The 13,353-nt window shown below is 40.0% G+C and overlaps 1 protein-coding gene across 6 annotated transcripts in view; it reads right to left on the reverse strand.

The window, feature by feature from the left end:
- Nucleotides 1-2,677: 2,677 nt before the first annotated feature.
- ptprfa (protein tyrosine phosphatase receptor type Fa) overlaps nt 2,678-13,353 on the reverse strand; it is a 344,773-nt gene continuing 334,097 nt past the window's right edge. For all 6 annotated transcript variants that reach the window (XM_086224174.1, XM_086224172.1, XM_086224173.1 and 3 more), the window contains 3 exons: nt 12,442-12,596; nt 10,138-10,273; nt 2,678-4,869 (listed from right to left, as the gene is read on the reverse strand). In XM_086224174.1, the coding sequence (XP_086080300.1) occupies nt 4,801-4,869; nt 10,138-10,273; nt 12,442-12,596 (360 nt within the window). In that variant the 3' untranslated portion in view covers nt 2,678-4,800. The remainder of the gene's footprint in view (nt 4,870-10,137; nt 10,274-12,441; nt 12,597-13,353) is intronic.

Consider the following 13,353-nt stretch of genomic DNA (forward strand, 5'->3'; position numbering starts at 1 on the left):
TCAATTCCCTCTCTGCTGAGTATATTTAATTCCAGTATCATGATGCTCAGCAAACTGTGATTAAAAGAGAATTTTATGAGACTGCTGTGTTTCCAAATGTGACAGGAGGGATTGACTGTGCCCATGTACGTCTGAAGCCACATCCATGAACGAATGTGCATACATCTGTTGTAAAAATTACCACTCAGTTAATGTTTAAGTAATCAGTGATTCCAGAATGAGTATTCTGAACATGGTAGCCTGGTGGCCTGGAGGCATGCACGACTCGTTCATTTTTCAAAACAGCAGCGTAGGTATTTGGTTATAAGAGGGCGCACTGCATGGTTGGTGTCATCTCATCAGTGAGTTTTGCACACAATTATTATTTTAATTGTTGGACACATAGCTCTAACAATTTGATGTGATTGGTTTAGGTGGCAAAGGTTTCAATAGCACTCATACGCGCACACGCGCCTCAGTGGAGTGCTCCATAGGGCTCCTTAAGGTGAGATGGCTCTGTCTTGGTTCAGCGGAGGGAACCCAGAAAATGTATGCCCCAGAAAATGTGTGGAATATCCTGACGTGGAGTTCTCCACAATATTGCACAGGAGAATGGGATGCCATTTGCGAAGCAGCACTTAGATAACCCCTTGCCCAGAGATCCCTGGCCACAACCTCCACAGTTAGGAGTCCTCGGGAAGAGAGAGGAACTGATTCGGGACTTTTAACATTCAGTGATATGTTCAGGTAAGCAATGTTATTTCAGAAAGCCAACGTTAAATGTTGAGTAAACATTATTCATTTATTTAACCTTTTCAGGTTCTCATTTATGTCTAGTAATGTGGTGTTGGGGTGGCAAGGTGGTGCAGTGGTTAGCACTGTCACCTCACAGCAAAAAAGGTTCTGGGTTCGATCCCCGGCTAGAGCACAGGATCTTTCTGTGTGGAGTTTGCATGTTCTCCCTGTTCCTGCATGGGTTCTCTGTCTGGGTACTTGGGCTTCCTCCCACAGTCCAAAGACGTACAAGAGGGACTAGGCTGATTCCATCCATCCATCCATCCATCCATTGTCTTCCGCTTATGACTGTTAAGGGTCGTGGGGGGGTGGAGCCTATCCCAGCAGCTACGGGTGAGAGGCGGGGTTCACCCTAGACAGGTTGCCAGTCCATCGCAGGGCCAACATACAGAGACAGACAACCATTCACACTCACAGTCATACCTACAGTCAACTTAAGAGTATCCAATTAGGACGAGGCTAATTGATACTCTAAATTGACCGTAGGCGTGGCTGTGAAAGCAAATGGTTGTCTCTCTATTTGTGTTGGAACAGTGACCCGTCCAGGGTGAACCCTGCCTCAAATGGAAGACGACCCAATAAGTGAGGCCACTCTCTCCTCCACTGCCGTTAGACACGGGTCCGACCTGCTTCCACCAGTTTGTTGCGTGCTGCAGCTGAGGGCTATTTCTTCTTGACCTTATTTTAAATAAAACAGTTTTTATTCAAATTGGGTAAAACTAAGTTATATCAAATGTTTAACCATCTAATGTTTTATTAACCATCACTGATGTAGAAATTTAAATATTCAAACCTCTTCCATTATCTGATTTGACTGTGGAAACGCTGTTAACCGCAGCTCCACACTGAATTTTTGTGCTTGCCTGATTTCCAGCTACCAAACAATACCAGAATGGTGCATGTCTTCCAGAGTGTCTCCACTTCAGCTTCTGAAAAGCTTTTTTTCTTTGCCGGCTTGCTTCTCTCGGGGCCCGGCTTCTAAACCGTGCATTCATGGAGGACGTGAAATGATAATTAGGATTGATTCCAGCTGCCCAATTGATCAGCTGCTTGTTCTTACGCTGGGATTGGTGTGATACGCATGTTTTGTAAATCTCACGTGAGTCCTGTCGTACTATTATTTCTCCTCTCATATTCGCGCTGGTTTGTGCGCTTGTTTGATAAATGAGTCGCTGAGAGACTTCTGCACTTTTACTTAAAAACTGGCTCCAATATTGATGCCCATTAATGTGGTGAAATATACAGAATTATGTGTAACATAGCCCATTACCATTTAAGAGGCCATTATCACTGTAGTCATTTTGTCATAAGACAATAGGCCAGCAGAGGGGTTAGTGATGACATTATCAAAGGTTCTTTTCCATTTGGCCAAAATTAATTTCATTCGATCAAAGAAATTAGTAATGACTGAGTTTACTATCTATCGACTGACATTACATACTGTTATATATATCAAATGGTTGATGTGATAAGAGTCAATTTTGGTATTTATACGTGTAATCCGATGATTGTTCTGTTACACTGTTATGAAGCGGTCCTCAGATTTGAAACACTACTTACCTGGCATGACAGCAGAAGAGACAAGAGATAAAGAGAAAGTGTGGGTAGAGAAGACTCAGCAACTCGTCATTATTTTTACCATGTACTGTGCAGAGTAAATGTAACTAAAATGACAGATAAGCTCCATTTATATGGTGCCAGCCTGCTAATCAGGAACCTCCAACGTAAATTGGAGGTTTAAACTTTTGGTCAAACTACTTTGACTCAGTCTCTGAAGGAACAAACCAGCAAGCCTTCCACTGTGAGCTGTGCCACACAAGCTGCGGGTCTACTGGGCTATAGTGTAAGTTTTTCAATGTAAAGAAGTAAAATAAATGTTCCACTTTTATATTAAAAACCTGATTATTCAACTTTATTAACATCAAGATTTTCAAGACATTTTTCTCTGCTTTGTATTAACAAATAGAAAACAGATCATGTACAGATGGGACCCCTACACCATTAGCATGAATCCTTTACATTGTTTACCTTAGCCAAGACCACTACATTTTTCTCTGACCACCCAGTGAGATCTTCCGAAGCACATTAATGCTGCTTTTAGTTGCACGTCTTTCCCTCTGTAACACAGTGAAAATAGGACTGCAATATAGTATATAATGTATATAATATCTTTGTGTCTGGGGGCCCAGTGGATCATCTGTCTCATGTGTCAAGTCTTTGTTAAGCTGTGTGTGCCAACAGAAATGTGCAGTTTAAAGGACAAGCAGGAGGCATAATGGATACAGTTTGTTGAATATGGTCACTACCTGGGCTGCCTTTGTGTCATTGTACTATATTTTTCTTACTGTCATCAAATCGAATGAAAAAAAAACAAACAAACTGAAATGAGTTTATCCAGAGCGTACATACTCTTGTGCTTTTGAATAGCTCCCAAGTTCCCAACAACATCAACAACAACAATGAAAAAAAAAAGGAATATTTTGGCTAATCTGCTTAATTATATTGTCATTATCTTTTTCAAATGAATTAATGTAATCCAACAACACACGCTATATTAAATGCTATTAAAATCCCGGCTACTTTTTATTTTAATAACATTTTGAGTTGTGTGCATCAAGACCTTCTCAATGATGGTAGCAGTTACCTTTCCAAACATCTCAAATTGTAGCGGATGGGTATGGTGCTAATAATTCATTATTTTTATAGTTTTCAAAGTGTATGTGAGCATATTCATCTTAACACATTTTTGGATTAACATCCTACTTTAAAATATAATTTCCATCATAAAATTGAGCTTTGACTTGAAAGCATTGCATGGCCCATTACGGGGTGCTCACGGCCCACCCGTGGGCCCAGGCCCACCATTTGGGAATTGCTGAGTTGGTGGATATGTCGTTGAGAGCCACAAACAGAGTAGAGAACTCAGGAAGAATTACCTTGCTGTATTGTTGGTTTTGGTCCTTTATTCAATACAAATATAAAATAAATCATGTTTTCTTTAATTTTTAGCAGGTAATCTAGTCTGGTTAAAGATCAGCATAAATTGGAGTGCTGAAGGGAAAATATAGAAATCTTTTTTCATGCATTGGGCTTGTGCTTTGACTTTGCCACACTTATGCCAAAAGCTTTCCCCAGAACAGACAGTTGAGTCTACCTGAGTCCACATTTAGATGGGATGGGGAAACTACAGTGCTGCTCTTTCAAGACACCTTTCTGACACCTTTAGATTTCTTTACTTCAAAGTTTCCAAATCACTGAGGGCTTTGAAAAAGTAATCAACAGTTATCAACAAGAAACTCTGAACATGGTAGCTGTTATTTTCTGCAAATTTAGAACCACTGGTTTATTCCATACTTTAGATAAAAAGCTTGATCTATTTATTGGATCTGTTTGGTAGATGTAGTTAGCATTCCCTTGGATGTCAAGTTAAAAACCCTCATTTCACCCCAAAATAAAAGAATAATGATAACATCAGAATATCTTATCTATGGTACAAAATAAACTTATTAGCAGCTGTGAGTATATGCTTTCCAATGTTAATAACTTGGAGCATATTGAAAATACATGTCCTTTGTGTGAAAAAAGATTAGCAAATAATGAGAGACTAACTAAGACATATAATAACCAGTGATTACAAAATAAATTCTAAATATTCAGAACAACATAGTAATGATGACTATAAATGAAAGTAGCAGAAAAATATTTTTTTGCTATTAGAGGGAGGCAGGAAGTGGAGAGTGACGGGAGCGAGTATTCAGTTAAGACTCAGAATGAGGCATGACTACAAGTTGGTCGGGGTTTTGTTTGGGAGGTTTCAGTGTCAGTGGCAGAGTTTGGGTGCCCAGTCCAGGAGGGGGCACTCTGGTCCCCTCTCCTCTTTCCCCTTGTCTCCCCATTTTCTCCTGTGGTCACTTCCTCGTCAGTACTCCTCATAGCCTCCTCATCAGGTCATAGGAACTGATGGTGCTGATAGGATATGGCTCAGAGGAGACACCGGACTCTTCTGAGGGTGTCGTCTGGGTGGGGTTATGTTGCATAGTGATCGAAGCTTCCAAGGTACTCTAGAGCAGCACGGTAGCACAGTTGGTACTGGTCCTGGAGACAAAAGAAAAACAACAAAAGCAATATTACTGCAGTCTGCAAACTGTGCAGCCTAAAGCTAAACCTGAGCCCTGGTTCAATGACAGAACTCATGCAGCTAGAAGGGAGTGCTGCAGAGCTGAACGCAGGTGGAAGAAGGACAAGCTGCAAGTGTCATTTCTAATGTTGAAGGACAGCTGGCGTCACTACCAGAATACTGTTTAAGAGGCTAAAAGACAACACTTGTCTGACATTATTGTGTCGAATCGCCACAACACACGTGTGCTATTTAAAACCATTGACTCTGTTCTGAATGCCCCACAGCCTGTCTGCCTGGAAGCATCCACTGAAACGTGCAATAACTTCCTGCGCTTTTTTATTGATAAGGTTGTTATCACGAAGGCTCTCATCTCAGCTCCTGCCGCTGACCCCTCTGCTTCTGTCCGTTGCCCGGCTGTGTTCGATAAGTTTGAGCCTGTGACTTTGTCATTTTTAAAAGATGTGGTTGGCCACACGAAGCCATCAGGTTCCCCTCATGATTCTGTCCCTCCTCATTTTTGAAAAGAGGTTTTCCCCAGTATGGGGCAGTCAGTTCTGGGCATTATTAACAGCAGTCTGTCTTCTGGTGTTGTCCCCATTAGTTTTAAACATGCAGTAGTGCAACCACTGCTTAAGAAACCTGGCCTTGACAGCACTGTATTGGCTAACTTTAGGCCCATCTCTAAGTTGCCTTTTATTTCTAAGGTCTTGGAGAAAGTTGTGTATGCTCAACTGAAGTCTTTTCTGGATGAGTATGATATTCTGGAGGTTTTCCTGTCAGGTTTTAAGACTCTGCATAGCACAGAGTCAGCACTGCTTAGGGTCTTCAATGACATCCTCCTGGCAAACGACTCTGGAGATTATGTGATTCTTGTCCTGCTGGACCTAACTGCTGCCTTTGATACAGTGGATCACAATATTTTAATATCTCGGTTGCAGCACCTAGTGGGCATTTGTGGTAGTGCTCTGCGATGGTTTAGGTTTAGGACAGACAGAACAATGTGTGTAAGCCTTGCTGGTTCTGAATCTTCCCCTGCTCCTCTATCATTTGGGGTTCCACAGGGCTCAATTTTAGGGCCTCCCCTTTTTTCATTGTATTTACTTCCTCTGGGCTCCATTCTCAGAAAGCATGGCATCTCTTTTCACTGTTATGCTGATGACAGTCAGATATATGTGCCACTAAAAAAGAAAGATGCTTTCTCAATCAAGCCACTTCTGTTATGTCTTGATGACATGAAAGCCTGGATGGCCCTAAACTTTTTAAATTTTAACGAAAAGAAAACTGAAGTGATGGTGTTTGGTCCCAGTGGCTCCTGTGAACCTTCCCCTATTGACTTGGGCCCCTTGGCACTGTATGTGAAGCCAACTGTTTCAAACTTGGGTTTTTAAGATGGACAGTGATTTCAAACTAGATCGTCAAATAGGTGCAGTAGTGAAGTCCAGCTTCTTTCATCTGAGGCAGTTAGCAAAAGTGAAGCCCTTTCTTGCACGTGAGCATTTTGAGACTGTGATTCATGCCTTCATCACGTCTCGGCTTGATTATTGCAATGCACTTTATTTTGGAATCAGCCAGTCTTACATCTCACGTCTCCAGTTGGTACAAAATATTGCTGCTCGACTTTTAACTGGAGCACGTAAGAAGGAGCACATAACGCCCGTTCTGGCCTCCCTCCACTGGCTGCCTGTGCACTTCAGGGTTCATTTTAAGATTCTTTTATTTGTTTTTAAATCCTTAAATGGTCTCGCCCCCCACCCTTACCTCTCTGAGCTGCTTCACCCTCATGCTGCTGCTCGGTGCCTCAGGTCAGCTGATCAGCTGCTCTTGGAGGTACCGAGGTCTAAGCGGAAGCTCAGAGGGGATAGAGCCTTTTCTGTTGCTGCTCTCAAATTATGGAACGATTTGCCTTTGCACATCAGACAGGCTTCTTCACTGTCCATTTTTAAAACTAATCTTAAAACCTATTTTTATTCCTTGGCTTTTGACCCAGCATGAGACTTTGCTCCTGTTTTATTATTTTTTATTGTTTTTCACTTGATTATTATGTTTTATGACTATTTATGTACAGCACTTTGTTTTCAGCTGTGGTTGTTTTTAAAGTGCTTTATAAATAAAATTGAGTTGAGTTGAGTTGAGTTGCAGTCAGTCTGCAATTGTGAAACCAGAATTATAGCAGGAGTAAAAAACTGATATTGGTATACTTGGATATTTCAGGTAAGATAAAATAAGATCAAGATAGAATAAGATGAGGAAATAGAAAAAAAGGGTTGTCTTTTGCAGTGTTATAGCAGCCATATGAGTGCAACCTAAGAAAGCAGTGATGGAGTATTTGAATTGTATGCTAGTTTATTTATTTCTATTCCACTCTATTTTTCAACAGCTCAGGTCTCAAAGATACGGTTTTTCCACATACAACATAATCTGATTAAAATATATAAGGCACAACTTCCCAGCAGTATGTGAAGTCATTCAAATTAGCTTCAACTCAAACAGCTATAACAATTAAATACACAGTTGTAGTCGTAATAGTATTGCTGTAATGAATCTAATATAACTTAGTACGGACATAAAATTTCATAACATTTCAATTAAAAACTGAGCCAAACCAAAACTGGATTTTAAGGCCAAGACCAAACTAATATCAGAGCAGAAGTGTCTACATGTGACTGTTCAGACCTTTAGCTCTATCATTGTTGGCACACTGTTCAGTAAGCGCATTGGTACTGAAATATGTTTTAAGACTATATAATGGAAGAGGGCAAAAAGTTCCACCAACACAACAACAACTTTATTAGACCGATGCATTTCAGCTTGTGGCCTCATCACGGTCATCAGGACACATTACCGACACCACTGATGAGCAACACTGAACTGACACAAACTCAGCTCTCTGTGCTTGAACTGGGCTGTCCTTTGTTCAAACCCCAAAGTAGTTCAATTTGAATCTTAGCTCTTCAGAGATTTCTCTGAGATGTAAGATGTAAAGAATTTTTTATGAAGGATTCCTCTCATAGCTCTACCCCGAAAGACCTTTTGAACACTTTTGAAATCGAAAGCAATTTTTTTTTCCATGTAAGAATGGAAATCACTCACAAAAGCAACAGAGAGAATCGTCTGAACTTGAAAATGACAGATCTATTATCATTAATATTGCGAAAGCCATTGTCATCAGGTACAAATGCAACTATGATAATGAAGTTCTCAGACAACTTTTAAACACATTGTTTTATAAAAAGCTCAAATGTGATCCCTTTAGTGAATATTTAAAAGGCCTGAATATTCTCAAAGAAGGTTGCCTTAATGGAGATTTTTCACAAAGAGAGTCAAGGATTCCTACTGAATGACTTTCCTATGAACCCTTTTTAATATGCTTTACCTAAAATCCACAGAAACCTAAAACGAATTTTCTTGATATAAATGTGACAAAAAGTTAATATTCTCTCTATACCAAACCTACATATTGAAATACACGACTTCACGCAGCAAGCTTTTACTTAGTTCCTCTTAAAAAAGTCTTCCTCTAAATCATCTTACTCCTCTTTATAGAATCTGTGCTGTCCAAGAATAAAACTACCAAATCAAAATAGGGATGTATTCAAAATTCTGAAACAGAAAATATCCAGGATTGGCTTGTAAATGCAGAAAACAAGGTGGGTTCAAAAGCAGAAAACATACCTGCAAGACAACAAATCTCTAAAGTAAAGTAAAGTACTACATTTACTCCCACAACAAAAAACATCAAAAATATAATTTCAAAACACTGACACTTTCTTCTAACTGACCCATCTCTAAAAAATACCTCTACTGATTCACCAATGGTTACTATCAAAAGAAGAAATATAAAGGATAGAATCGTCAAAGCATGCGCATAGCCTGAAGCTACAGACAGCAAGCTTTTAATAAATCCCCTCAAAGGCAATTTTTAGTATGGAACCTGCTTAAATTTTCAATACACCAAAAACATTATATATTTTAAATATCCCATCAATGGTGAAATAATTCACTTTTTTTTTATATGCAAATCAAAAAAAATGTGGTGTAATTGATAAAATGTCCAGGTGACAAATTATATGTCGATGAGACTTCCCACTCCCTAAAACACAGAATCAGAAAACATAGTGCCATTAAAAGGAATGACATTACATTGCAGTGCACAGTGACTGGGCCATGTTGCCCAAATTGCTCCTTAGTTTTATGGACTTGGCCTTACAACATTATCCTGTTGCAAGACATTTTAATGAAATGAAGCATTCTATGACTTTGCTTTTTCCTCGGCATAGAAGTGATAAAGTTCGTCAAAGACGAGGCGATGTCAATTCTTGCAGAAAGAGGGGCATTTGTGATTTTTTTATTCAAAATGTCTGTCTCCAGGGGATATGAAGAGGGATTTTTTCTTTAATATTTGACTTAATCTTTTTTAATGTCGTTTTTTTTAATGTTGTGTTTTCAATATGTGGTTTTATGTTGTGTTTTTACAATGAGTTGTTTTAAGCTAATATCTTTTCATTTTTTTATGTGTTGCAGTTTTTTTTTTTTTTTAATGATGACCTTTTCTGTTGTGATGCCTATCTTTTTGTAGTGTTTTAACGTAGTTCATTTTCTGTTGCTGCTTCCCACTTCATTACTAAATATGATACAACATCTCTCATCTGCTGGACACTCACTCAACTACCTGCCAGCTTTTTACTGGTTCAAAGTCAGATGACCTTTTAACTTACAGGTGATCTACTGGCTGACATAGGTGGATGCTTCTGACTGGTTGCACTTTTTTTTTTACCCTTTAAACAGCATACCTATCAATATAAATGACGTCTTTAATGGGTTTGTTTTTACTTTGATGACGGCCACAAGCAATGAATTGGTCTCATAAAGTTGTTTGATACACACTACAAGTGTTGCTGGAACTTTTTGACCGATTCAAGTTTTCTTTCATTGTAAATGCAACTGGCCAATATATAACATCAGAATTTTTTACTTCCTCATGTTGTTAATGGCATTGACTCCTAATATCTAATATTTGTCGAGCCCACTGCAATATACCTGCAATATAATGTGATGCATAAGTGAAATATGACCCCAAAATATGAATACTTCAACTTCAACGATACCAACTGCAAGTTGGCTCCCAACTGCAAATGAGGCGGACTACTATGGAATTGAAATGCAAAAATAAGGGTATATTTTGTTTAATAAGTTGAACAACATAACTGATAGGCAAGACCTCTATCACTAACAGTGTGGCATACCTCTGTCTGCACCATGGCTGGCCTCTGAGTTCGGAGGGTCTTGACGGTCTGAAAGAGGTCGACCACCCCCTCATACCTCATCCTCTCTAGGACAATGCTCAGGGTGATGAACACACCGGTCCGCCCAACACCAGCACTGGAAGGACACATACACATGATGAGATCTGAAATCATCAAGATCGTCACATACATACAGGTATTTTTCTCTTAGTAGAAAGAGGATCAGAGTTATACCTAAATGTGCCACACACAAGGAGCCTTAACCTCAGAAACCATCCATTCTGACAGCTACTAATGTGCTATTAAGTCATATTTCTATCATAGAAATATCACGATATTGACCAAGCCAGCAGTTCCTGGCTCATGTGAGAGAGGATGTTGATCCAATCAAGTCCAATATTCAAATTACTGCATACATTCTGCCATGTGAAGTTCAACAACGCTCAGTTTTTGTAGTCTCCTACCCCACTGAGAATTGCCATGAAAATGTGATCCATACCTCGATTCCCTATCAGGTAAGAGATCACATCATGATTTTACATTTGGTTTTTGGTTGGATTCGAAACTGACTCAGCTTCACAGTGTTTCCATCTCCTTCTACACTGCCAGGTTGTGCATACAAAATACAGGTGCATCAATGATCAAGCGTGGACACAATCACATAGATTTCAAGCATACTCAACTGATCTTCACTCAAGTGGCTACACTGACAACACAGTTGTGTCCCATTGCTAGTCATTTTTGAGTTTGGTCTATTTTTCCAAACAGGCAATGAGGGAACGTGACCAGTCAGGTTGGACGTAACCACAGGAATGCTATACACATGCATGGTGCAAATACTGTATATTTGTCCGTTGTATCAGATATTGAGAGATTACATGGGTCAACAATGTCTGTCCAAGAATGAAGCACAAACTCAGGTGTGACATTAATCCCGGCCTTGTTCCATGTTTTATGCATGCTGTCCTGGCTCACTGGAATAACTGACACACTAAATAATAATAATAATAATAGAATAAGGCCATAATCAGTTTTGACCCAAATCAATCACAACTGTGTTTGTCTGCTTTTAAATGTTAGAAGGCAGATCTAGAAAGGGCCAATTGTAAGGTGCTCATTTGATTAAAAAAATCATTGTATTATGTGAAAAGAAACATTGGAAACAAACAAATATTTCAATTCTTACATAATGACAAAAAGAGATGTGCTCAGCTGTTTTTACTACCGTATTTTCCACACTATAAGGCGCACCCTCAATAAATGACATATATAGGGCGCACCGCATTATAAGGCGCATAGAATCTAAACGACTGTAGTGGCTGGGGTTGCGTTATGCATCCACTAGATGGAGCTGCGCTAAAGGGAACGTCAACAAAACAGTCAGATAAGTCAGTCGGTCAAACTTTATTCGTAGAATACAAACCAACGTTCTGACAACTCCGTTCACTCCCAAAACAAGATAAAGCATTCACAAACGGGGAGGGGAACTTTTCCCTGATTCAGTAAACACGTAAAAGAAACAGTCAGTAAATCAAACGCTAGTGCAATCACAATATAGTAACTCTCGAAATAGTGCAAATAACAATACCTAAATAACTCAACGTTGTCCAAACGTTAATGTCCATATTCACAATATTTCCCAAGCCTCATTCAGTTGTAAACACGTGAAAGAAACACATAAAGCTCACTCTTTCAGTTCATTCCTCATCCACGAATCCATCGAATTCTTCCTCCTCAGTGTCCGAGTTGAAAAGTTGGGCGAGTACGGCATCCAACGTGCCCGGTTCCGTCTCGTCAAAGTCGTCATTATCCGAGTCAGTGTTGCCGTTGTTGTCTGGCAGTTCAGTGACGATACCGTTTTTACCGCCGTTACTTCGGCGACGCCCCCTGACTACGGTAGCCATAATGAACCAACATTGATCCACACATAAGGCGCACTGTCGGTTTTTGAGAAAATTCGAGGTTTTTGGGTGCGCCTTATAGTGCGGAAAATACGGTAGTTATATATTACCAGTGTTTTTTTGTTTTTTTTGGCTCATGTAAATGAGGCATCCCTGCTGCTGCTTTAAATTTGATCTTATTAAATCAACTCTTCTCTGAAACAGCCAGCAGCTATTAAAGGCTACAATCTTGCAAAGATATTAAGGATTCATTGCAGTGTTGGATAGCATTACACTTAACATTCCAGTGTTTGAGTCTCTCTCTCTTTCTCTCTCTCTGTCTCACTCACTCTCTCTCTTATACACACACAAACACACACACAAACCCACACACACACACACGCACACACACGCACGCACACACCTGCAGTGCACAGTGATTGGGCCATCTTGCCCAAATTGCTCCTTAGTTTTATGGACTTGGCCAATGAAGTCGATGAATCCCTCCCCGGTTTTTGGCACTCCCTGCTCTGGCCAGTCAGTGAACTGGAACTGCCTGATGGTCCTCGACTGACCATCCTAAGGGATTCAAACAGAAATGGACATGGACAGATACTTTTAATTCATACCATTCCTCTCCTGTTAACCGCAGCTGTAAAGTATTACTTTCATTTCAAAGACTTATCCTGGATAGCTACAGTAGGTATGGTCCATCTCCAGGGATCATCATTTGCATTCACAGAAAGAAGTTTTAATCCTTTCTTCAAACCAAAAAGTATATTTTGCTTTTCAGTACTCACAAATAGGTGTCTTCAGTTTATAAAGATGTTTTGTCCATTCTGCATTACTCCTTGTGACTCTTGGAAAGCCGAGAGACCCAGCCACGTACATATGGGTTTATGCTGTTATGTTCCACTGACATGGAAATGACAAACATCGACTGAAAACTGTCCAAAACGTCTGTTTACACACTTTAAAGCACTAGGTCTGGTAATCCTCATCACATTTATCCAGCAATAAAGTCAGTAACCAGAGTGCAACCAGATGGCACATTCAGTTTAACCAACCTGCTTGCACTTGTTCAAGGTAGCACAGAACTGGTCGTGTTTGTTAGTTCTTGGCTCAAATCAAAGTATTTGTGCATTACTGAGCATACAGCTGAATAAAGAAAAACTGAAATCATCACTATTAATCGGCTCCAAAGAGGTTCAGGCAAACTGTCCCTTGCCTCATGGAGGAAGGCAGCAACTTACACTGTCTACAGTGGGGGCGGGAGGCTGCTGATGTCAACTGGGGAGCTAGTCAGACGGTGGAAGGAATACTTTGCAACCCCACC

This window comes from Aulostomus chinensis, chromosome 14 (assembly GCF_037954235.1).
Source record: "Aulostomus chinensis isolate RoL2024-O1b breed Wild chromosome 14, RoL_Achi_v1.0, whole genome shotgun sequence".
Lineage (NCBI taxonomy): Eukaryota > Metazoa > Chordata > Actinopteri > Syngnathiformes > Aulostomidae > Aulostomus > Aulostomus chinensis.